At 54.6% G+C, this 22,532-nt stretch overlaps 1 protein-coding gene across 3 annotated transcripts in view; it reads left to right on the top strand.

Moving 5' to 3' along the window:
- The window catches only part of DLG5 (discs large MAGUK scaffold protein 5), a 122,256-nt gene that overhangs the window by 41,893 nt on the left and 57,831 nt on the right, over positions 1 to 22,532 (top strand). For 2 of the 3 annotated variants that reach the window (XM_045783697.2, XM_087862996.1), the window contains exons 2-5: positions 6,385 to 6,453; positions 17,964 to 18,126; positions 19,948 to 20,091; positions 20,670 to 20,853. In XM_045783697.2, the coding sequence (XP_045639653.1) occupies positions 6,385 to 6,453; positions 17,964 to 18,126; positions 19,948 to 20,091; positions 20,670 to 20,853 (560 nt within the window). Of the gene's footprint in view, positions 1 to 4,618; positions 5,717 to 6,384; positions 6,454 to 17,963; positions 18,127 to 19,947; positions 20,092 to 20,669; positions 20,854 to 22,532 lie in introns of those variants that run through there. The other variant, XM_045783698.2, reaches the window with a different exon arrangement.

Genomic DNA, 22,532 nt, shown 5'->3' on the forward strand with positions numbered 1-22,532 from the left:
ATGAGCCTAGAGCCCAGAAGGCGTCCTTCACACCACCCCCTGGCACTTCTCCCTTGCACACTTGAAGGTTAACACTCCACTTAGCTAGGAAATGAACACCCCCTTTCACCTTTGAAAGATGGGCTACTGGTTCTTTCCATGACCTCAAAAAGGGAGAAGCAGGCATCCTTCCTGTGATACTTGAGCAAGCTCGTTATTCTTGTTCCAAACTTTGCAGAGAATACTCCAGCTGTAGCTCAGTTGGGGAAGACTAACGGGGTCTTACAAACCTGACACTTTGGGGGGTGGATTTGCACTCTAGGGGGTGCGCCTTCACCTGACCCATAACAGCAGGACTTCTGTTCGTTGCCAGCCTCCCTGTGCCTCTCGGGGAGAAGGTGATTTCCCTGTCCTGAGGCAGGCATGTAGCGTGCAGGAAGCAGGACTTCCTTAACTGATATGCCAGACTCTGGCTGCTCCGTTCCGGGGCCGTGGTCACTCCATGTCACTCTCTGACATGTTGGGTCTTGTCAGCCTCCTAATTTGGGTCTCCGTGTCCATAGCCTTGCACCATATTTTTAAAGGGAAGGAAGCTGAGACCTTGGGGAGGGGTGTGGCTGCACTGACCATGTGATTCTGCAGGAGGGCTTCTCAGCAGCGGAATTGACCCTCCCTCCCAGCACCTCCCATGGTCCTTAGAAGCGGGGAGGTGTTCTCTGCACAGCACATGGACTCTTCACTCTCTTGTCTCCTTCCTCATCTCTGTAACTCACGGAGTCGGTGCCTGTTGAAAGAGCGTGCCCGTGCTCTGGACCTGCCTCTGCGCCCAGCACGGGCACGGGTGTTGGGGCGGGCAGGAAACAGCAGCACATGTCAGGGCCATGGAGCCATGGCTCCTCTCACCCTCTTCCCAGTTGCAGTCCCATCTCTGGCTCAGCCATGCCATCTCAACAATGCCTGTTGAGTGTCCTCTTGGTGGAAGAAGGAGGGCAGGGAGGGGACAAGTCAGCCAGCAGGGCTGGCTCTGCTCTGAGACTTTCCACTTGCACAGGGGGACAGGCTCCGTCTGTGTTTCTTCGAGGCTGAGTTGGCTTCTTGGGTACTTATCTAAGTTCACCATCCTCCAGGGCCAGCTCCAGGCAGCTTCCTCCATGAAGCCTCCCCTGACTGCCCTTCCACCTTGCAGAGCCTGGCAGCAGTGTTGGGTGTAGGGATCAAGAGTTCAGACTTTGGGCTAAACTGGGTTTATATCTTGTTCATACGCTTACTGGCTCTATCAAGACCTTAAGCAAGTTTCTTAATTATCTTAACCCTTAGTTTTCTCCTCTGTAAAATGGGCCTAGTGACAGCCTCAGGGTTGTTTTAGGAATTCACTGAGATAAGCATGCCAAGTGCTCCAGCTTGACGCTGAATAGTGCCCAGCGTCTATTAGCTGCTGCTGTGCTATTATTACTATTATTAGCGAGTACCGTATAGTCTGGCAGTCTGTCATCCTGCCCCGTTTGACCTTGTCACGCTAGTCCAGCTGTCAGTTTCAGTAGTCAGAGGATTGAGAATGGCGGGGTGGGGAGGTCTGGTGTGACCGCAGTGGCGGCAGCTAGCATGGAGAGCGCTGGCTGGCTGTGCCAGGTGCTGTTTCAGGCCCTTTTCACACGAACTCTGTAGATTCCTCTATCAGGTAAGTACTCCTACTAACCCATCTTACAGATGGGCACATGCAGGCAAGGGGGCGCCCAGGGACTTACCTGAAGGCACACAGCTGCGAAGTGGCAGAGGTGGGAGGCTGGAGCCCATGGGGGTGTCCTAGTCATTATTGCCTTCCTTGACCGTTGAGCAACCCAGGCTCAGAGAGGGGAAGGGACTTCTGCAGAGTTTCACAGTGGCTGGATAGCTTCTTGAGCCCCTGGCTTGTCTTCTTTTTCCCAGGCCTGGCCCCGGGGTCTTGCAGGGCTCAGGCTCGTGGCAGGAACCTGATGGGCACGTGCGAGTACAAGAACTTGGGCGCCCTTGGTCATCTGTGCTCTGGCTGTGGTTCCTCAGGTGTGAGCGAGGGAAGGGTGCCAGGGCGAGGCTGCCTGCCTCCCCAGGGGACTCGCAGCTTGCCTTCACCGTCCCCTTCACAGGTGCTTGGGGGCTGGTTCGCATGTGCTCCCAGTGATCTGGAGCTGTCTCAGGTCAGTGCGGCAGGCCAGCCTCTCCTCGCCCTCCCGGAGCATAGAGAGGCTCTGCGTGCTGGCTCAAGCCTGGAACAAGTCCCTTCTGCTTTCAGTTTTCATGGGGAGGAAGCATGAGTCACCGGGGCCTTTACGAGCTCCAGGTGAATGGAGGGGTGTATTAGGTGACAAGCTAAGTTTGTCACTCTTGGGCCCCACAGGCTGCAGGCTGGGGCATTCTGTTATCGCTTGGGTGATTTTACTGGAAGTTCTTTTGAAGTGGTCTCCGTGACCCAATGGGGCTGAGTCACAGAGTAAACACAATTAGCAGGGGCTGGGCTCTTGGGAAGGATGCAGACAATGTGTGGGTCCCAGAGTTGGTGGGCTCTGTTTCAGGGCTCCTGCCATGGCTTGCATTGGCTTCCCACCCGATGACACTGGGGAGCCTTGGTGCCCTGCTGCACTGCATTTATTCTGTCTGTGGACCCCCGTGCCCAGGGGGCTTGTCAGAAATGCAGAGTCTCAGGGTCCCCTTATCTGTCCACATCAGAACCTGCACTTGGCTTGGGTCCTCCGGCAGTCCCAATGGTACTAGAGACCTTCCTCATGTCCCTCTCTGGTTACATGTCTATGAAAAATCTAGGCTCATGCTCTGTCTCCTTCCCTGAAAATGTTTCCAGATCATCTGACTTCTGGGTCCTCCCAGGACCTGTGCACAGGCTTGCCTGGGTTTGTGGGAGCGCCCTGAGTGGCAGTGCCCGGCTGTCCTGGGAGGGGGGACGTGGGGGGGCACATGGGGAGGGAGTGGGGGCGGTGCCAGTGGGGGCACCGGGCTGATTCCACAGCCCTTGTTAGTCTGGGCCTCTCTGCCAGGTGGAGCGTATGCCTTAGGTTTCAGGGCACGTGGAGTGCGGGTGCCTTCAGGGAGCTCCTGAGGAAATTGTGGGGGGCTGGGAAGTGTGCACCCGTGAGATGAGACTCCTGTTGGCCTCCAGATTCGATTGTGAAACCCCAGAGGTAGATGACGCCCGACACCCGCCCTTCAGAAGCCACTGGCTTTGAAAGGACACCGCGTGACTTTGGAGGAGAGTGTCTCCTCTTGCCTTTTCCCGACATCCTGACCACATAGGCTTTTTAAGACAACAATAGCAGCAGAGACAAAGCATGACCAAGACAACGTCGTCTTCGGGACTTTTTTTTCTCTCTGAATGACGTCTAAGGCCCTGGGAACATTGTAAAAACTGGGCCCTGTCCAATTTTCATCACTCCCTGCCAGCCCCCAGCTCCTAGGAGCCCTGCCAGCCGACTCGGGGGCGGAGATGCCCAGAGATGCAGATAGAGATGTCACGCCGCCCCCAGGTCATGCCCCAGCACCTCAGCAGGACTTTGGGGACGGGGAAGAAGAACAGAATGTGTTGGTTGGCCAGTTGACTCCCCCAGCCAGGGAGGGAGATGGGAGGAGAGAGACAAGGATGTCTGCCAAGTTTAATTAACAGTGGAAACTGGCCATGGGGGAGGAAAGAGACGACTTGATGAGGAGGGGTGCTTTACTGGAAGACGGGGCTCTGCTGATGCCAGCAGTGAGGACGAAGCAAGGCGTTCCTGCAGGGAGCGTCTGCCCGCGCGGGCCCTGGTGTCGCAAGCACGATCGTGCCCCGCTCAGAGATCCGGGAGGTGTGAGTGGGAGAGTTTATTTGTGCCTGCTTTTCTGAGTAGGCATCTTTCGAAAACAGCCCACCAGCATACCAGCTGGCTAGCCTGCCTTGTCCCCGTAAAGAAAATAATAATTAGGACACTGTCGATTGAGTTGAGAAAATCGGCATTGTGTTGACGTTTTGTCCTTTGAAGATACCAACGGAGTGCCTGAATTCTATCTGACGTTACTGCACCGATCCTTATGCAACGCCTACTACCATTCATGGTACAGGGAGAGAGATGATTTGAGAAATTCGTGGCGCTCATTGTTTTGTTGAGACAAAAACTCAGAAATGTTGAATGGACAGCAAAACAAATCATGTGGGTGGAACTTGAAATACATGAACGTTGCTGTTCGTTTTTTGGTGGGATCAAGGGATTTCAGGGCTGAGCAGGGTTTTCTGGTTCCTTCTCCCTTGAGTGATGTGCAGAACCCCGCTGTGGCCTCTGGGCCAAGTGGGCAGGGGGCCTCCGTGAAGTGAGGTGTGCGCTGAGGAGGTCCCGCCCTTCCCAGGTCTCTTCAGACCGAGCCAGCCCTGACTGTTGGGCTCCCCACCCGCGGCTTCTCCAGCACCTCCCTGCCGTGGCCGGGCCTGCTGCCAGGGGCCGTGTGGCACGGGTGGATCCCTTTGACGGTCCTGTCTGAAGACAGAACATCTGTCTACTCCGTAAGTCATCCTCTTCAGTCCACGCAAAACATCCACAGGTTCTTTTTTTTTTTTAATTAAAAAAAAATTTTTTTTTAGAGCGTTTTAGATTCACAGCAGAATTGGGGGGAAAGCACAGAGAATTCCCACATGCCCCCGCCCCCCCACACGTACAGCCCCGCCCACATCCCGTACCGGAGTGGTACCTGTGTTACCGTTGATGAACCTACACTGGCACGTCGTTGTCACCCAGACTCTGTAGTTTACATTAGGGTTCACGTGTGGTGTTGCACACTCCAAGGGTTTGGACGAATGTATAACAACAGAACACCCACAGCTTCTTAAGACAGTCTCAGAAAATTTGATAATGAGGCCACCAGTCATGCCCGGCCGCTGTCCTAGTTCTCGCCGTCACCAAAGTCCCTTTTCCGTGTTTTTTCTTTTTGCTTTCTGCTTTCATCTCTTTTACTGGGGGGGCATTCCTGCCAGCTCCCCTGCACACCGGGATACCAGGGCTGCCCGTGTGTCTGCCCTACATCTCCTCCGCCCACGTTTTCCCCTCTGCTCGGGGTCTCTTGTCACCCTGGTGGTCTCCTCCCTCCTGTCCCCAGAGTCTCCTCCTCCTTCTCCCCTGCTTCCCCCCAACTCTTCATCCCTCTCCTGTCCCTTTGGAGGGTGTGCAGGTATTGGGTATCTAGTCAAGAGTTGAGGTGGGAGAGAAGCCTTAAATCTGGCCCCCATGTTTCTGGTCCCCGAGCTCTAGATCTCATTAGTTCTTGGCCGATTTTCCTCATCAGAGCCTGAGTCTTGTTCAGAGGCTTTACTGCAGAAATCCCGTCTCTAGCTCACCCACTCTGCCCCTCTGCCCAGTGCACACACCTCTTTCCTCTGGTTCCAAGGACAAAGCATTGCATTCCTGCCGTTATCTTGTTTTCTTGGACCCACTGTCCGTGCATGTGGTGCTTTTTTCAGTTTCCAAGATTGTCTCAGAGTCGGTTTTCCCTCTTAACGTGGTGTCACTGTAGTCACAAGCAAAGCACGCCGTCAGGGGAAAGTGTAATCCTGAGATGGAATGGGGGAGAGGACCTTACAGGCCGTCTGGTTGAACCCCTTCCCTGTACAGGCCAGGGAGCAGACTTCCAGAAAACAAGCGACTTGCTCATTGTGACCCAGCTGCTCATGTGTGCGTGAGAGCTGGTTCGGAAATGGGGCTTCTTCACCCGGAAGTTATACTGATGCCAGGTGGGTTACATCCTAGCTTAGAAAATACTCGAATTCAAACCAAACTGTGGTGTGGCACGGTTGTGTGTCCAGCACCGAGTTAACAACATTAAAGTGTTGGCCAAGAAGGGGCACGTACTGCTCCTTGGCTTTGGTGACAGTGTAATTGCTCATAATTTTATGAGTGACTTTTAATAAGGGGGCAGTCTCTGACTAAATTATTAAGGACGGAACTTGGATACAGTCAGAACCCGAGAGCAGAACAGTCGGGCAAAAAGAACAGATAGTTCGTGGATGTTTAACTTCCACTCTGTTGCTCTCTGCAAGGAAGCCAGCATCATACTGATAATGTGTAGGAAATCCCCAGACCCTATTTTAACCTGGGGGCGCGTTGCTCCCTTGCTAAGCTTTTCCCCAGATGTCTTAAGGAGAGCCGGCTAACTGGCTCTGGGTTCCCCTCTGTCTGTGCTTGCATAAGTTTCCAGGGCAGGTGGGTAGTGGAAGGGTGAGGTGAGAGGCCAGGCAGAAATACCATGGACTAGACCCTGTTGACCACACCTGCCTGGCCCCTTAGACCTGATTTCTAGTCCCTGATGTGGTGCTGGTTCTCAGTCTGGGGCTGACTGAAGATCGGTTGGCCTGACAATAGTTTGGGGTCAGTAACAAACGGTCTGTCCTTCTGTCCCCAGGCTCTACCTACAGCGTCTTGTCCATCATGCCCTCAGACTCAGAAAGCAGCAGCTCCCTCAGCAGCGTGGGTGAGTATGACCTGGGTACCCCTCCTTCCTGGAGGGCACCGGGAGGGTCGGGGAGGGGGGCTGAGTGTGAGCCGAGGTAGCCCCGAGTCTGCGGGGTGGGAGTTCGGCCTCACCTGTCAGCTGATTCATGGGGCCATCTTCTGTCGATTCCATTCACACCTTTCCCATCAGCAGCATGTCCTACTAATGGGGGCGGCAGGGGGAGCAGGAGTCTGGTGCTGGCAGGTGCTGGGAGGGGGGCTGTGTCTCACCATTCCTTCACTTTGTCAGGGCATGGGACTTCTCAGCTTGTTGTCACCCCCCTCAACCCTGACCTTGTGCCTCAGTGACCACTGACCATGAGAATGGCCCCTTTTGGGACTGTCCTTTGTAAGCAGGAACAGCCCCATGGGCTGTGTGTTGTCTTGGGGACAGGAGTAGCCCATCCGTGTGTTTCCAGAAGCCCACAGCCGGTCCTGCTTTCCCTTCACTGAAGATGTCCCAGCGGGAAGGTGTCCTGGTCTCCCAGCCTTCCCATACCTCTGGGACCCATTCCTGCGTCACGTGCCCTCTGTCTAACACCCCTGTGTGGTTTCTCGTGTCCTGATCTGACCCTGATGGATGCATACACCTTGAGTGGAGATTCTTGGAGTTTCTGTAGCCAGAAGGGCCCTGGGAGGTCATCCTGTGCAGTGATTTTATGCCCTCCACATAGACGGGGAAATTGGTGCTCTTGCCAGGGACTCCAGACCCAGCGGGGGGGCGGACCTTTTATGTGTTAATTTGACCGTCACTTACCCAGCCCCTCTGCTGTGCCAGAAGTGGGCTTGAAATGTGTGAGGACTAGGACAGACGTGGTCCCAGTGTCTGTGGATCTTAGGGTCCGCGGGGGAGACGGTTTTGTGAGTGCATACCGTGAGCGAGGTCAGCCCAGTAAGACCGGTCCAGTGGGGACGGAGCGCGTTGTTCGCTAGGGCTGCCGTAACGAACTGGCTTGCACAACAGGACTTTATTCTCTCGTGGCTCTAGAGGCCCCACATGGACGGCATCGGGGTAGGGTCTGTCCCAGGCCTCTGTCCTTCCTCCTGCCAGGGTGCTGGCAGTCCTCGGCCCGGATGTTCCTGACTTGTAGATGTGTCATCCCATCTCTGCCTTTGTCTTCCCATGGTGTTCTCCCCGTGTGCGTGTCTGTCTTCAAATTTCCTCTGTTCAAGGGGACACCAGTCCCACTCCAGGCTGACCTCATCTTCACCTGATCATCGGCAGAGACTGTATCTCCAGTAAGGTCACATTCACGTTTACTAGGGGGTCAGGATTTCAACACTTTTGGGAGGACACAGTGAGGCCAGGCACAGGTCCCTCATCCCTGTCCAGGGTTCAGGGAGGACTCTTCCTGTTGTGAGTTCGCCAGCCAAATGGTGGGGTTGTTGGAATTTCCAACATGGGACTGGCCCCCAGGAGGCCCCTTGGGGTGGGGCAGTCCGGATGAATGGAGCGGTGACATGGGCTTTTGTGAAACCGCAGCGGTTGAACCCTGAGTGCAACTCTCTTTCGTCCCTCATGCCTCACCCTTGGGAACAAGGTGCAGTGATCTAACAAACAGATAGCTGACAGACTCATCACGTCGACACTTCAGGGCTTAAAGTGCTACCTTTCTTAGGAACGTTTGCATTAGTCGCTCCAAAGAGAGAGGCGTTAGTTAAACCACAGCAATTATTGTTAGTAGTGGAATTTCAAGGAGGAGCAGGAAGATATTTTGTATGCAGCTGGACCACCGCATACTCTGGAAGAAGCTTCATGTCAGCCATTGCTGGTTGGTTCCACATGTACCTGAAGCTGTTGCAGTCCTTGGGAGGGAGGGGTCAGCAGTGTCCCCAGATACTCGTGGGCAAGCAGGTGGAAGGCAGTGGTGTGGACTTCCTGCAGTGGGCTGAGCCTCGGTTGTTGGTGCCCAGATCTTGAATGCGGAAGGGTCTGGTTGCACCCCCTTGGGTCAGACCCTCTTCGGCTCACTGGGACCCAAGTCTTGCTTCTCTTGTTCTTACGCCAGCAGTTGACATTGTCCTTGGGGCGAGTAGCCCCACTTTTCTGCAGGCTGACTTCAATGTCCTCATGGCTGTGTTAGCCAGGAGACCTTTGGCTGTAGCAGTAGGGAATACCTGCTCACACTGCCTTAAACAACACAGAAGTGTGCTGTCACGTAGGAAGAAGCCACTGAGGCTGGGCCGAGTGCCTCGGGACGTGGCTCTGTGAGCCTGTGTGTGTGTCTTGCCCTCAGGCTGGTGGCAGGGCATCTGTAGGCGCAGTTCCAGCTGTCACAGCTAGACCTGGCCGTGTCCGGGGCTGCAGGTCCCTTGTCAGAGCCACTAGCCACAGGTGGCTATTTAAATTCAAATGAATGAAAACGAACTAAAATGGAAATTTCTTGTTTCAACAGTAACACTCGTTACATTTCACATGCTCTCTGGCGTCCCTTGCCGAGTGGCTGCCGTACTGGACAGAGCAGATAAAAGAACACCTGTTACCACATGGTCCAGAGGATGAAGAAGGTCCTCTTGTGTCTCCTTGTCCACAAAGCAGCCTTCTGCAGAAATTCTTCTGCAGGGTCTCCTCACACTGACCGCAGCTGGATCACTAGTCTGTGCCCAAACCAGTGGCTCATGCAGTGTGGTCCCTGGACCAGTAGTCCTCCGGCACTTGTTAGAGAGGCAGACCCCTGAGCTCGGCCCCATACCTGCTACATCAGAGGCTCTGACAGTGGGTCCGTCATCTACATTTAACAGGCTTCCCGGTCTGAGATGGGCTGGCCTGACTTCATCCCTGGCGAGGGCTGGCTTGGCCCTGTCCCTTGGAGTGGCATGAGCAGTGCGGTCAGCCGTGGGAACCGCTGCTGCGCCTCCTGGGGGATTCCTCCTGGCTCAGCCTCACCTAATGACAGGCGATGCTCTTTCCCCAGTCAGATGGAGACTGGCTGTTGTTGTTTGTTCACAGCCTCTCTCCCCAAAGCTTAGGAAAGGCAAGGCAAGAGCAATGTCTTAACGATAAAAACATCACCTCCGTGGGACGCCTGGGTGGCTCAGTTGGTTAAGTGGTCCTGGGCTGGAGCCCCCTTCTCCCTCTGCCTGCTGCTCCCCCTGCTTGTGCTCTCTCTGTCTCTGACAAATAAATAAAATCTTTAAAAAAAACAAGACAACAACAAGAAAACATCACCTGGGCTTTGCCACTTAGGTCTCCTTAACAAACACCATTTGGGCAAAGAATGGCAAGTTACAGTCCACGTAAGAGAAAGTTGGTGGGGGAAGCCTTGGGTGTTGCGCCTTCTCTGCGACAGCTGGTGCCTGGGCGGCTGCCCTGGCTCACGTCAGGTCTGCAGGTGGCCTTCCCCTTCCAGCCCTCAGCTTGACACGGCTAACGGCTCACCATGCCTGTGCTAACCTAGAGTCTTTCTGCGGACGCCTTTCCCGGCAGCTTCTATCTGCTGAGTGCGTGTGGCTTCTTGGAGCCTCCCCCATCCCGTGCAGCCTGGCCATGGGTAACCCGTCCTGTGGGTGGGCCTCACGGATCTGCCCTGGGAACATACTCTCATTTCAGGCCGCTGATATCTTTGTTCCCCATTCATCCTGACCTGATTTCTCAGGTGCCTTTTATATCTCTTCTGGGACAACAGGGAAAGTTTTAAGGAGAACAGACATCCTTGGGTAGCATTTATAAAATGAGCTTTAAATTTTACACAAATTGAAGCAGCAGGAGAGGTTTCTTGTTAAACAAAGAGGTCTCTTGGCTTGTTGGCAGAAGTAGCTGGAGGGCTTCCTCTGTGTCCCAGTGAAGATTCCTTGAAAGTGCAGCTTTTGGTTGGCACGAGAGGGTGGGCTGAGTCATCATGGAGGCACGTTCTGCACCCTGACTCCGTGGGCCCTCTGATGCTTCCTTTCCTGGGCCTTCTGGGTCGGGGGCCTGTTTTCTCGGTTCCTTCAAAGAATGGGAGCCCCTTCTTCTCTTGGAGCACGTGCTTAGTGCTTGTAGGGGTCACAGAGCGCCCTGGCCCCTGACCTCACAGTCTAGCAGGTGTCTCAGTCCGTCCAGGCTGCCAGAACAGACCACCCCCGACTGGGCAGCTGGGAAACAACACACATTTATTGGTCACAGTTCTGGAGGCTGGGAGTCCAAGATGGAGGCAGATGCTGTGTCTGGCGAGGGCCCGCTTCAGGTTCACAGATGGTGTCTTCCGGCTGTGTTGTCACGTGGAGAAGGGGGGAGAGCTCTCTGGGGTCCTTTTATCATGAACTAGTTCCATTCATGTGGGATCCTCTCTCATGACCTAATCATTTCCCGAAGGCCCCGCCTCCTAATACCACACCTTGGGGCTTGCTAGGGATTTTGGCGGGGGACCCCCGGCATTCAGACCGTAGCACCAGAGAGGTAGGCTGCCGGCCATTGTGCCCTGTGTGAAACAGAAGGAAACAGCTCAGGGGAGGGAGCCGCTACTTCTGACGAGGGGCGGGGGAGGAGGTGGGCCTTGTGTCGGGCCTTCTAGGAATGGAGCTTCAGAAGGAGGGGCAGTGACAGCAATAGGCAGTCGCTGCCTCTCTCGGTTCGGAGTCCCTGAGTCAGGATCTGCTTTGAGAGCAAGTGTTTTACCTGAGAGCTGGGCTTCCTTCCTGTCCTGACTGACCCGGGGGCATCCCCTCAGGCTTCGGTAGTCAGGGGAAGGGGCCCTCCCTGCATGTCATCAGTGGGCAGTAGCTACTGGACAGGCAGTAAAACGAGGGAGAGAAAACCCCTCTGGCCAGCAGATGTAACTTTGGTCCAGGCCAGAGGTTCTCAGACTTGATCAGGCGTCAGAATCGCCCAGACGGGAGTGCTGACTTCACTTCCTGGGCTTCTGACTTAGGCCGTCTGGCTGGGCCTGAGATGGACCTTTCTCACAAGTTCGTGACACTGGGTGCTTTCAGAAGCCCTGGTTCATGTTGAGGGACTGTGTCTCTCCTGATGGCTCTGGCTCTCCTGGGCTGGAGATGACGGTGGCTTGGTTTTGCTTGCTGCTGCCCCTGATGACCACGTTGTGCTGCTGCTTTGCTTCTCCCCTGAGAGCGGGGGCCTGGGGGTCGCCAGGAAGCTTAGCTGGGCATGGCCACTCCACCTGACCTCTTGGCTGCAAGCAGCTTTCTCGTTGGCTCTGGCATCACTGGCCCATAAGGCTCTGGAGCAGAGTTGCGATTTGTCCAGCTGTAAATAAGACAGAGGGGGAGGCCTGTAGCTGGCATGTGGTGGTGAGGGAGCTAAGGACAAAGGGGCTTCTGGCCCAGATTACCCAGCTGCCAGGCAGCTCGCTGAGCCTCAGTGGTCTCTGGAGGGGGCAGCACCAGCTGTGGCAGAGCCAGGACTCACGTGGTGAAAGGGGCCTGCCCTGTCTCCCTGCCGGATTCTGCTCCTGCTGTCCCTCTCACACCAAGGCCGGTGAGTGATGGCTCTTGGTCCAAAATCCAGGCCCTGTGCCTGCTCTCCTGGCCTCTCTAAAGCACCCCCATTTTAATGCAGTCTAAGTCCCTTACCCCCTTGGACCCCATCCTGGACACAGAAAGGAAGAAATAAATCTGCCTTCTCGGGTGCCTGGGTGGCTCAGTGGGTTAAGCATCTGCCTCTGGCTCAGGTCATGATCCCTGGGTCCCATGGGTCCTGGGATTGAGTCCTGCGTCGGGCTCCTTGCTCAGCAGAGAGCCTGCTTCTCCCTCTGCCTGCCACTACCCCTGCTTGTGCTCTCCCTTTCTCTGACAAATAAATAAATAAAACCTTAAAAAAAAAAAATCTGCCTTCTCTAGTGGGTTCCAGATTGGAAAGAAGGAGTGAAGTCGGAGAGAGTGGACGGTTTTGCATTTGAATCCAGAAGAACTTTGCAGGGATAGGAGAGCTGAGGGAAAGGTGTTTGCGGTTTCTGTGGACAACTCACTTGATGTGAGTTCTTATTTTGCTTGTTCTTTAAGGTGTCTGCGACACCTGCAGTGACTGAGGGGGTGGGGAGGGCTGGCGGTCCACAACTCCAGCAACCACACCACTCCCGGGATGGTGGTTTCCGTCTGGGACACTGCAGTTTCTGTTGTTAGCCTGAGTTTTTAAGAAGTCATGTCATCGAGGGATAAATTGCATATAGTAAAATCTCTCCTTTTTATATAGTTCAGTGAGTTTTGACAAACACACATGGTCATGTTACCACCGGCACAAGAAAGAGACTGGACGGTTCCCTCACCCCGAAACATTCCCTTTTGTGACTTCGTACTCAGCCTTTCTTCCCTCCACCCCCAGCCCCCCGCAGCCTTTCATCTCTTTTCTGCCCTATGTTTCCGCCTTTTCCCAAACGTCCTATAGATGGGATCTTCTAGTGTATATAGCCTTCTGAGTCTGGCTGCCTTCACTCAGAGGGCCTTGAGGTCCCCCAGCTCTCGCAGGTTCTGGTTTGGCCAGCGGCCATTCCCCTTTCTTGCTGAGTAGTGCTCCTTTGGAGGAAGGGAACGCTGCTGTTTATCCATTCGCCGTCTGCTTTAGGTAGTTGTGCTGGTGTTTGTGTGTGCATAACTTTTCTTTCCTCTTGTGTAAATACCCAGCAGTGGGATTACTGGGGGGTAGGGTCAATGCGCGAGTAACTTTATAACAGACTGCCAGGGGCGGCTGGCCCGTTCAGTCGGTAGAGTGCACGACTCTTGGTCTCAGAGTTGTAGGTTTGAGCCCCCCTTTCAGTGTAGAGATTATTTTTAAAAAATTTAAAGAAGAGACTACCAAAGTGTTTTCTAAAATGGCTGTGTCATTTCATGTTCCCACCTGCGATGCTTGGGAATTCTAGTTTCTCTGCTCCGCTTGCTGGCGTTTGGTGTTATTGGCTTTTAATTGTAGCTATTCTGATAGTGATAAAGGGGCATGATGGTGGTCTTCACATGCTTGCAGGTCTGTCGTGTAGAAGACGAGTTACAGTTGTAGATACCTCGGGGCCCTTAGGAGAACATCTAGGTCAGTGGGGGACATGGAGGGAGATGGATTCGAACTCCGTATGGAGAGTAATTTTATGGGGAGACAGTAGCTGGGTTTTGCTCTAAGTAGTGAGCTCCCTCACTGTGGAGGAGTTCAAACAGTCTTGGTGGGCATTTGGGGGATTCTGGCAACCAGTTTGGATGGGAGGGCTGCATCATCTTCAAGACAGCTTTCAACCTTGAGGTGCAAGCAAAAAAAGAAAACTTTATTTTTAGATTTTATTTATTTATATGAGAGAGAGCACAAGCAGGGCAAGGGACAGAGGGAGAAGCAGACTCCCTGCTGAACGTGGATCCTGACGCGGGGCTCGATCCCAGGACCCTGAGATCGTGACCTGAGCTGAAGTCAGATGCTTAACAGACTGAGCCACCCAGGCGCCCAGAAAAGCTTTATTTTTAACTGACTGGGAATGGAGAAGATTTTCGGCACCACTTGCCATCCGTGTGGCATGTCCAGGCTTAGCCCGTCGTGGGGTTCTTCTTGAGGTGCCCTGCTCTGCCCTCCACCTTCCTGACTGTGGAAGGAGAGGCATCCAGGCAGCATGTCCCCCTAAGTCAGTCTGCCATTTGATGGCTTCTCAGACCTGGCCGGCCTTCTTTTTTGTGTATCTCATGGATGTTCAGACCTTTGGAGCACTACCTGTCGGGAGGCAGGGTAGCGTCGTGGTCGAGGCCCTGGCTCTGGAGCTGGAGCCACGTTTGCTTGAGGGTGCACTGTTTTCCTGGCTGTGCCATCTTTCTGGATGTCAGTTTCACACGGGGTGATCTTAGCACATCATGGGCATGAATCAGGTAAGGACAGAGAGCGCTTAGCACAGAACCCAGCACCACGTTATACGGGGCGGTGTCCTCACGCATTTCGCTGAATGGTCGGCTCCCCTCGGGTCCTCACGTGTGCAGAGCAGGTGTTCTCATGCTGCTGGAGGCCGGGGCAGGAAGCTGCGGCTATGTGTGTTGACAGATCTGATGACCTCGATTTCTGTCCTGCTGCTTCTGTCTCCAGCTTCCTCAAAGGCCAAGGAAGGGAGGCATCTTTCCGTTGCCTTGTTCACCCAATGGGGTGAAAATTCTTTATCTCCCTGGAGGCAGGTTCCTGAGCCTGGTGGTGCTTTTCATTTCTGAAACTCCATTTTTTTTTTTTTAAAGATTTTATTTATTTATTCGACAGAGATAGAGACAGCCAGCAAGAGAGGGAACACAAGCAGGGGGAGTGGGAGAGGAAGAAGCAGGCTCATAGCAGAGGAGCCTGATGTGGGGCTCGATCCCACAACGCCAGGATCACGCCCTGAGCCGAAGGCAGACGCTTAACCGCTGTGCCACCCAGGCGCCCCTCATTTCTGAAACTCTTGAGTTGATGTTTCTATGATACTTCTTGGACTTGCTTATAGCACAGAGCACCTGTTCTCGAAGCATGATGTGGTGTCCCTGACGTCCTTTCCTGGGGCTGGTGAGGTCAAAACTGTTTTCATAATGATTCTAAGATGCCACTAGTCTTTTCCACTGTCATGCTCACACAGACTTTGCTGTCGAGCAGACTTTCCTACAGGCTCATCCATCGTGTGTGTGATACCACATAGATAAGAGACTCTAGCTATCTCTGTGAAGCCAGACATGAACAGCATTATAAAGATGCAATGTGATGCCACTGTTTTTTTTAAGTAGGCTCTACGCCCAGTGTGAAGCCCAAGGCGAGGCTTGAACTCACGACCCCGAGATCATGACCTGAGCTGAGATCAAGAGTCGGATGCTTAATTGACTGAGCCACTCAGGCACCCCGATGCCACTCTTTTGGCTACGTTTTTTGTTTTGTAATGGAAGGGGTAGTTATTTTTCATTAAAAAAATCTTAGGTCAACATGTAATGGATTTTCAGTTATTTTTAAAATTAGCAGATATTTAAAAATTCTTAGTTTTCACTTCTAATCGGGTGGCTATCAGTAGAGAGTTACAACCCGTGTAAAGAAAAGCTCTTGGGGGGCGCCTGGGTGGCACAGCGGTTAAGCGTCTGCCTTCGGCTCAGGGCGTGATCCCGGCGTTATGGGATCGAGCCCCACATCAGGCTCCTCTGCTACGAGCCTGCTTCTTCCTCTCCCACTCCCCCTGCTTGTGTTCCCTCTCTCGCTGGCTGTCTCTATCTCTGTTGAATAAATAAATAAAATCTTAAAAAAAAAAAAAAAAAAAGAAAAGCTCTTGGGAGTCCTCAGTCATTTTTACGATGGTGAAGCAGTCCTAAGATCAAAAAGTTTGCGAACCTTTAGGTGAAGACCTTGGGCTCCGGGTGAGGTTGATAAAGGGGGGTCCAAAACTCAGTGCTGTCATTTACTGGCTGTGTGACCTGGACAGTTCATTTAATCTTGGTAAGTGTTTCGTGATGTGTAAAATGGGAATAACAGGAGGAACTTTCTTAAGGGATGGGATGCGTTTCAGAAAGCGCCAGGCAGGAAGTGAGTACTGGTCATGGCTGTTGTTCGGGAGCCAGTGAGGCACGGAGGAGGGGAGCGTGTGCTCCGAATCCGGGTGCCTGGGCTCTCGTCCCCGGGCGTCACTGGCTCTTCGTGCAGGTTTGAGTCAGTTCCCTGATGTTGCCAGGCCTCCGTCTTCTCAGCTGTAAAACGGGCATAACAATGTGAGTGCCAGCCTGGATTTGGGAGATTAAAGTAACCACGCCTGGGGCATCTGTTTTGGCTGCTGCCGTGTGTGGGTCGGCGGTGACCGTGAACATTGAAATCCCCCTTTTCCAGGCACTCCTTGTCTTTTCATCCCACTCTCTTTGTTTTGTCTGTCCCGCATGGATCGTTGCCCCCTAAAGTTGGTTAGAGGGTGACTCACAGGCATCCACAGAAGGGGCATTGGACCACGTCCAGAGGAGGCCTCACTTGTCAGAGCGCTGGCTGAGTTATTGGGATGAATGACAGTATAGACCTAGCTCTAGGTTAAGGCTCATATAAGTGACTTCATTTTTCAGAAGAGGAAGTGACACAGCCTATGTTAACCAGCTGCTTTCCAGAACTCGGGGGCAGGGGTGAAGGTCCAGTGTCTTTTGGGGAGAGGCGAGGGATGGCTTCTTAGGCTGTGGAGTACAACTGTGGGGGGTGGGGTGGGGGAGCTGCTCGTGGGCAATGCTGGTCGTGGGCCCCACTTCAGAGTGCATTCTGACCCAGAGGCCTGGCCTGGAGCCCAGCAATCCCAGCTGTTACGGTAGTGGTGGTGTTTCTATAATAACATGAACTTTTGGGGGTACCCGATTCAGGTGGTTGGGGTTCCCGCTTGGGATAATGCCAAACTGAGAGGTGGGAGCTCCTGCCTCACACCGTGGTCTAGCCTGTCCCCCAAAAGTGTCGAAGTCCCCATCTTCCCTGGTCCTCCTAGAGGATGCAAGGCCACACCTGAGTGCCCATCTTTTGTTTTGGAGGATGCTTGGCCTGCACCAGCAGTCAGCCAGAAGGATCGGCTGGTGGTCAAGACCTGCATCTGCCCTTCGCACATTCTGGGGCTGCTGGGGAGACAGACAGTGTTCCCTGGGGTGAATCGGCCTCCCGGGTCACAGCTGTAAAATGAGATGGCTGCTGTGGGTTCCTGTGACTCTACCTAGGATCTCTGAGGCTTAGCGGATATCCCGGGTGAATGTGTGGACTGAGTTAAAGATAAAAGAACCACGGATTTTGTCTCTGTTTCCTGGACATTTAAGCAAGATGCTTTCTTCTTTGAAAAGGATATAGATCTTTGCAGAGGTGCTGTTGGTGGTCACTGTTGCTGTTGATCCTTAGTAATAGCATGAGGCGCGGGATTTCCTTTGGGACGGTCCTGGGCACCCGTGGTGAAGGCCTGATTTGGACTGGGCAGCCAGAGGCCCCAGGACTCACCTGCCTCATGTCACACTGACCGTAGCCGTGGGTGGCTCTCCCTGAGAGCCTTCTCCGAGCCCACACTCCTGGGCTGGCTGGGGCAGGTCCTCCGGGCATTTGGACAGGTTGGAGAAGGGAGCTGTGTAGTGTGTTCAGCCCTGGTTGGGGTGGGGGCGGAGACACAGCCCTTGGGCCCCAGCTTCAGAACCAGCTGCTTTGGGCCTCAGAAGCTTCGCTGGGTCCCACTTGTCCCTTCCTTCTCAAGCTGTGTATTCCATTCTGTTCAGGCTTCATGTTGGCCTTTTCATGCCCAGGGGTAGGGGATAGCTGCTATTTCCAGACCAGGCAAAGATACACAGATCAGGACCCAAACGGTTCCATGTTGGAGGTGTCGAAGCCATGCTGAGAAGAGAGTGGGGGTCCCCAGTCAGGGCCAGCAGAATGGGTGGGTGATGCTGGGGTGCTGGAGCAGATGGCCTGGGCTTAGGTCTCCGTTCCCCCTCTTACTCCTGATGCGGTTTCATCTGAAAGGCAGATGGCCAGCAGGACCCACCTGCTAGGGTTGTTGGGCGCAGCTGACGCAGGCCAAGGGCTCAGAACAGTGCCTGGCAGACCTATGAGTGCTGTCTAAATGCCAGTTCAGTTTATTATTTATTTTCGCCCGCCAGGTACCACTGGGAAGGCTCCATCCCCACCACCCCTCCTCACTGACCGGCAGGTGAACGAGAAGGTGGAGAACCTCTCCATTCAGCTGCGGCTGATGACCCGAGAGAGGAATGAACTGCGGAAGCGCCTGGCCTTTGCGACGCATGGGACGACCTTTGATAAGAGGTAGTGATTGCACCTGCTTCCCTGCCCAGGCCCGATGGACCAGGGCTACTCCCCTGATGCCATCACGCCAGCCCCTCCCCCTCAGGCACCCATGCTTAGCTCCCGGGGGTCCATGCTGCGCTGCCAGGGTGTCCCTTTGCCTCACTCCCCCCGTCACTTGGAAACGCTCTCTCTGCAGCCCTGGGTGTGGGGTGGGGTCACGGGCCGGTTATGCTTCCTCCAAGCCACATTGGAGCCCATGGCCTGAGTCCCACGATGCAGAGATTGAGAAGTGTGGGTGTGTCTGTCATACATTCGTCCTCTGCAGATGATGATTTGGTGGGTGGTTTTGGCAGCAGCTGGCGGGGCCCGGTCCCACTTTGGTGCCCCCTCACGGGCTGGTTGGGCGGCCTCAGGCTCGTCACTGCCCCTCTCGAGGCCTCTGCCTTCCGGCACCAGGAGGGCGCACTTCCTCAGTAGCCTTGTCTGCTGCTTGTCTGCGGCCCCTGCCCTAATGCAGACGGTGTCCCGTGCTGAGCCCTTGGCCAGGCTGGCTGTGCGCAGGCCCGTGTGGGGACGTCTGCGTGTGCATCTGTGTGCGTGCACGTGTCCCTCCTCCTCACTGCTACGTGGATCGTTACGTGTTCCCACATTCGTTGTTCACAGCCGCGCGTGTGTTTTAGGAGGATATATTCCGCCCGGCTTCTCTGTGGTTTTGGAGAAAATCTTTGATGACTTCTTTTGTTAGGATTTAGAGGGTCCCGTGGATACCAGGTCCATGGGGTGGAGCAAAGGGAGGGTCTTTCCCCACCTGCCCCATCCAGGAGGGCTTCATGGAGGAGGAGGGATACAGTCTGAGTCATCCTTCTAGGAGATGCTGGTACGGGTTCTGAGGGAGGGGATTGCCTTTGGAAGCATCAGGCATGTGTGTGCCCCATCCCGAGGAAGTTCCTCTGGGGTGATGTCAGGCCTGCAGAGCGGTCCCCTGAGGTTGCTTTGACGGAGATGCGGTCCTCAGACAGCACAGAGGCAGGGCCCCTGGAGACACGGCGTGCTAGAGTGCATGTTGTCCAGTGCCTGCTTTCGTGTCACCGAGGCAGAGCGAGGAGTTCCATGGGTCGGGAGGGCTGACAGCCTGCAGCGTTTGCTGTCTGGCCCTCCACAGAGAAGGGTTACTACCGCCAGCTGTAGGGCTGGTTCTCACCCTGGAGCATGCACCCCGCTCACCAGAGGGAGGGCTTGTTAAAGCTCAGATGGCTGCTTAGCTCTCTGTCCCACGTGTCTGATTCAGGAGTTCTGGGGCCGACCTGAGACATACTCCCAGGTGAGACTGATGCTGCAGGTCTGGGAGCCCCACTCTGAGCAGCAGTGCTCCTGGCCCATGTTCCCAACAGTGGCTGCACACTGGAATCTCCATCCTGGTGTCTGCGTCACACCCCCAAGGATGCTGATGCAGTTGGTCTGGGCCTTGGTATTTTGATATGTTCCCAAGATCGACAGTCACTTCCCTGAAAAGAGGAGACGCTTCCTCACAGGTTTCTGGGGTGCCCACTGTGGGGGAAGGCCTGCTGCATGGCCTTCCCGGGAGCTGCTGGAGAATAAGACGGTACCTTCTGAGTGAGCTCTCCAGGCTCAAGCAAGGAGCTCAGGCCACCAAGGCCCTGCACCCCAGGCATCCTGTGGGTCTGGGGAGGCCAGGATGTCTGAGTTGAACAAGCGCCAGGCATTTGGGGTGCAGAGGAGACCAGTACCTGGGGACACTGGGCTGGAGGCTTCCCGGGCAGAGACATCGCTTGTCCGAGTGACACCGGGGCCTGCGTTCACGGCCGCTGTCTGGGTCAGGCCCTACCACAGGCTGAATCCCGACTACGAGAGGCTGAAGATCCAGTGCGTGCGGGCCATGTCGGACCTGCAGAGCCTGCAGAAGCAGCACACCAACGCCTTGAAGAGGTGCGAGGAGGTGGCCAAGGAGACCGACTTCTACCAGTGAGTGGGACAGCCGCGGAGCATTTAGTGAGCCGTCAGCAGGAGGGTTTGCGTCTTTGGGGCTCGGTTCTGCTAAGTGCAGGGAGATGTGAACCCTTCACACCGGCTGGTGACAGCCTTGGAAGCACAGGTGGTATGAAAGGCATTAAAAATTAGGCAGTCGGCTGGGCAGATGGCTGGGTTCCTGGGTCACTGTCCAAGGGCTTCGCTGCAGCTCCTGCTGTGGGAGAGGAGGGCCTGTTCTCCTTTGGTCTCCTGGGGCCCCTCTGAGGGTACTGACCCGCCTTACCTGCCCACCTGCTGACCTTTGCCCAGGCCTCGGTACTCAGAGGTGCCAGGCCTGTACCAGGTAAGGGCTCATTTCCTGTGCCCTTTTCGGTATTAGGATTTTAAAAATGGTTTGGTTCTTCCTGGCATTTGGCTGATACCAAGCTTTGGCATGCCTCTGAGTGCTGCGGCCCTGGTCGCTGTGGGCTCCCATCGGGTGTACTGGGGGTACTGGGACGTGGAGGGGCTGGAGAAGGGGCCTGGCAGGGATTGGAGGCTGGCTGCGGTTCATTGTGTGTATGGGGTTGTAGCACACTCCACAGCCGGCTCCTGAGCGACCAGACCCAGCTGAAGGATGACGTGGACATGCTGAGGCGGGAGAACGGACAGCTGCTGCGGGAACGTAACCTGCTGCAGCAGTCATGGGAGGACATGAAGCGGCTCCATGAGGAGGACCAGAAGGAGATCGGTGACCTCCGGGCCCAACAGCAGCAGGTAGAGCCAGGGGGCAGACAAGGTTGGGCATCCTCCTACCCCCTCATCCATCTGCTCATCTTCTATTCTCCCACCCGTCTTCTGTCCTTCCACCCATCATCTGTCATCCATCCTCCCACCTCCCATCCATCCTCCCACCTCCCATCCATCCTCCCACCTCCCATCCATCCTCCTACCCCCATCCATCCTCCCACCTCCATCCATCCTCCTATCCCCATCCATCCTCCCACCTCTCCTCCATCCCTCTATCTCCCATCCATCCTTCCACCCATCATCCATCCTTCCATGCCTCCCTCACTCACCCAGCGCGTCATCCACCCACCCATCATCCATCCTGTTATCCCCCTTCCATTCTTCCAGCCATTCACTCACCCACCTACTGTCCATCCATCCACCCTCCCACGTACCCACGCGATCACTTAGCAAGTATTTTTGGAGTGTCTGCCTAATGTGAGGCACTGGGGTATCTGTGAGCAGACACTCTTGAACTCTCCAGTCCAATGAGGGAGACTGATGCTAGTCAGATGGTCACACGGATGTGTGTATCACTGCGAATGTTGCAAGGGCTACCTGGGAGGAGGTGCTGCGTAGGGCCGTTCAGTGTGCAATAGGATCTTGACTTAGTAAGGGGACTTGTGGGTCTCTAGCCTCCTCCCTTTGTATGGGTCAGGTGAGATTACAGATGGAGAGAAGCTTGGAAGTATTGAAGCCCTGTGCAGATATGAGATGGAGTAGTTACTGTCATTCGTTTTTGGTGGGAGCGTGGCCTCTTCCTTTGCTCCTGGCTTGCATTCCAAGTTAGTTTCTTTGCTTTGCTCAGCTCTTATTTCACATGGACAGAAGCAGGAGGAGTGGGCTAGTCAGTCAGAAAACTGGCTTGCTGGGAGTGCTGTTGCCAGTTCGCCTCTTGTAGCTCACAGATGGAACTGCCCAGGCTGACGGCGGACTGAGGCCGCGTCCTGCGTGCATAGATGGTTGTGTGTTTGGGGTTGGAAGGCAATCGCAGTGACGCCAGAGCGTCCTGACACTGCCGCAGAGCGTCCCCGTCCCCATCGAATCATGTATGGCTCCCCGAGTTAAAGCAGGACTGTTGGGGCTTGCCCAACACAAAGGTCACGTGGGACAGTCCAAGCTCAGCTGATCACGTAGCTGACATTCTCTCTCTTGCGTTTTCTTTCACTTAAATTAAAATCTTGTAAATTGTGAAACTGTCACAAACTTACAGAAGAGTTGGAAGGACAGCCCAAAGAATTTTTACCCCTTATCTTTCCAGAACAAACTGCCAACCTGTGTGCTTTTTAATATCAAGGATATTCTCGTATACGACAGTAACACAGACGTCAGCCTGAGGCAGGAGACGTCGATACGTCATACCGTCTAATTGTCAGAGCCCAGTTTGAGTCGTGCCTGATGTCTGCATGGTGTCTCCAGCAGGAGCAGGGTCCAGTCCGGAATAGGGCAGTGCGTGGAGCTGTCAGGTCTCTGTGGTCTCCTTCAGTCTGGAAGAGTTCCTCAGGCTTTGACCTGCCTGACCTTGATGCTTTAGAAGATGACGGGCCAGCTGTTTTGTCGAATGTTCTTCCACTTAGGCTTGTCCCATCTTCCTGGTTTGATTCCGTGTGTGCATTGTGGGACTGTCCCAGAAGTGACGCTGCCACCTTGTCACTGCGTCTTAGAGA

The sequence above is a fragment of the Ursus americanus genome, chromosome 6 (genome assembly GCF_024610735.1).
Source record: "Ursus americanus isolate L20-20 chromosome 6, mUrsAme1.1.p, whole genome shotgun sequence".
Taxonomy (NCBI): Eukaryota; Metazoa; Chordata; class Mammalia; order Carnivora; family Ursidae; genus Ursus; species Ursus americanus.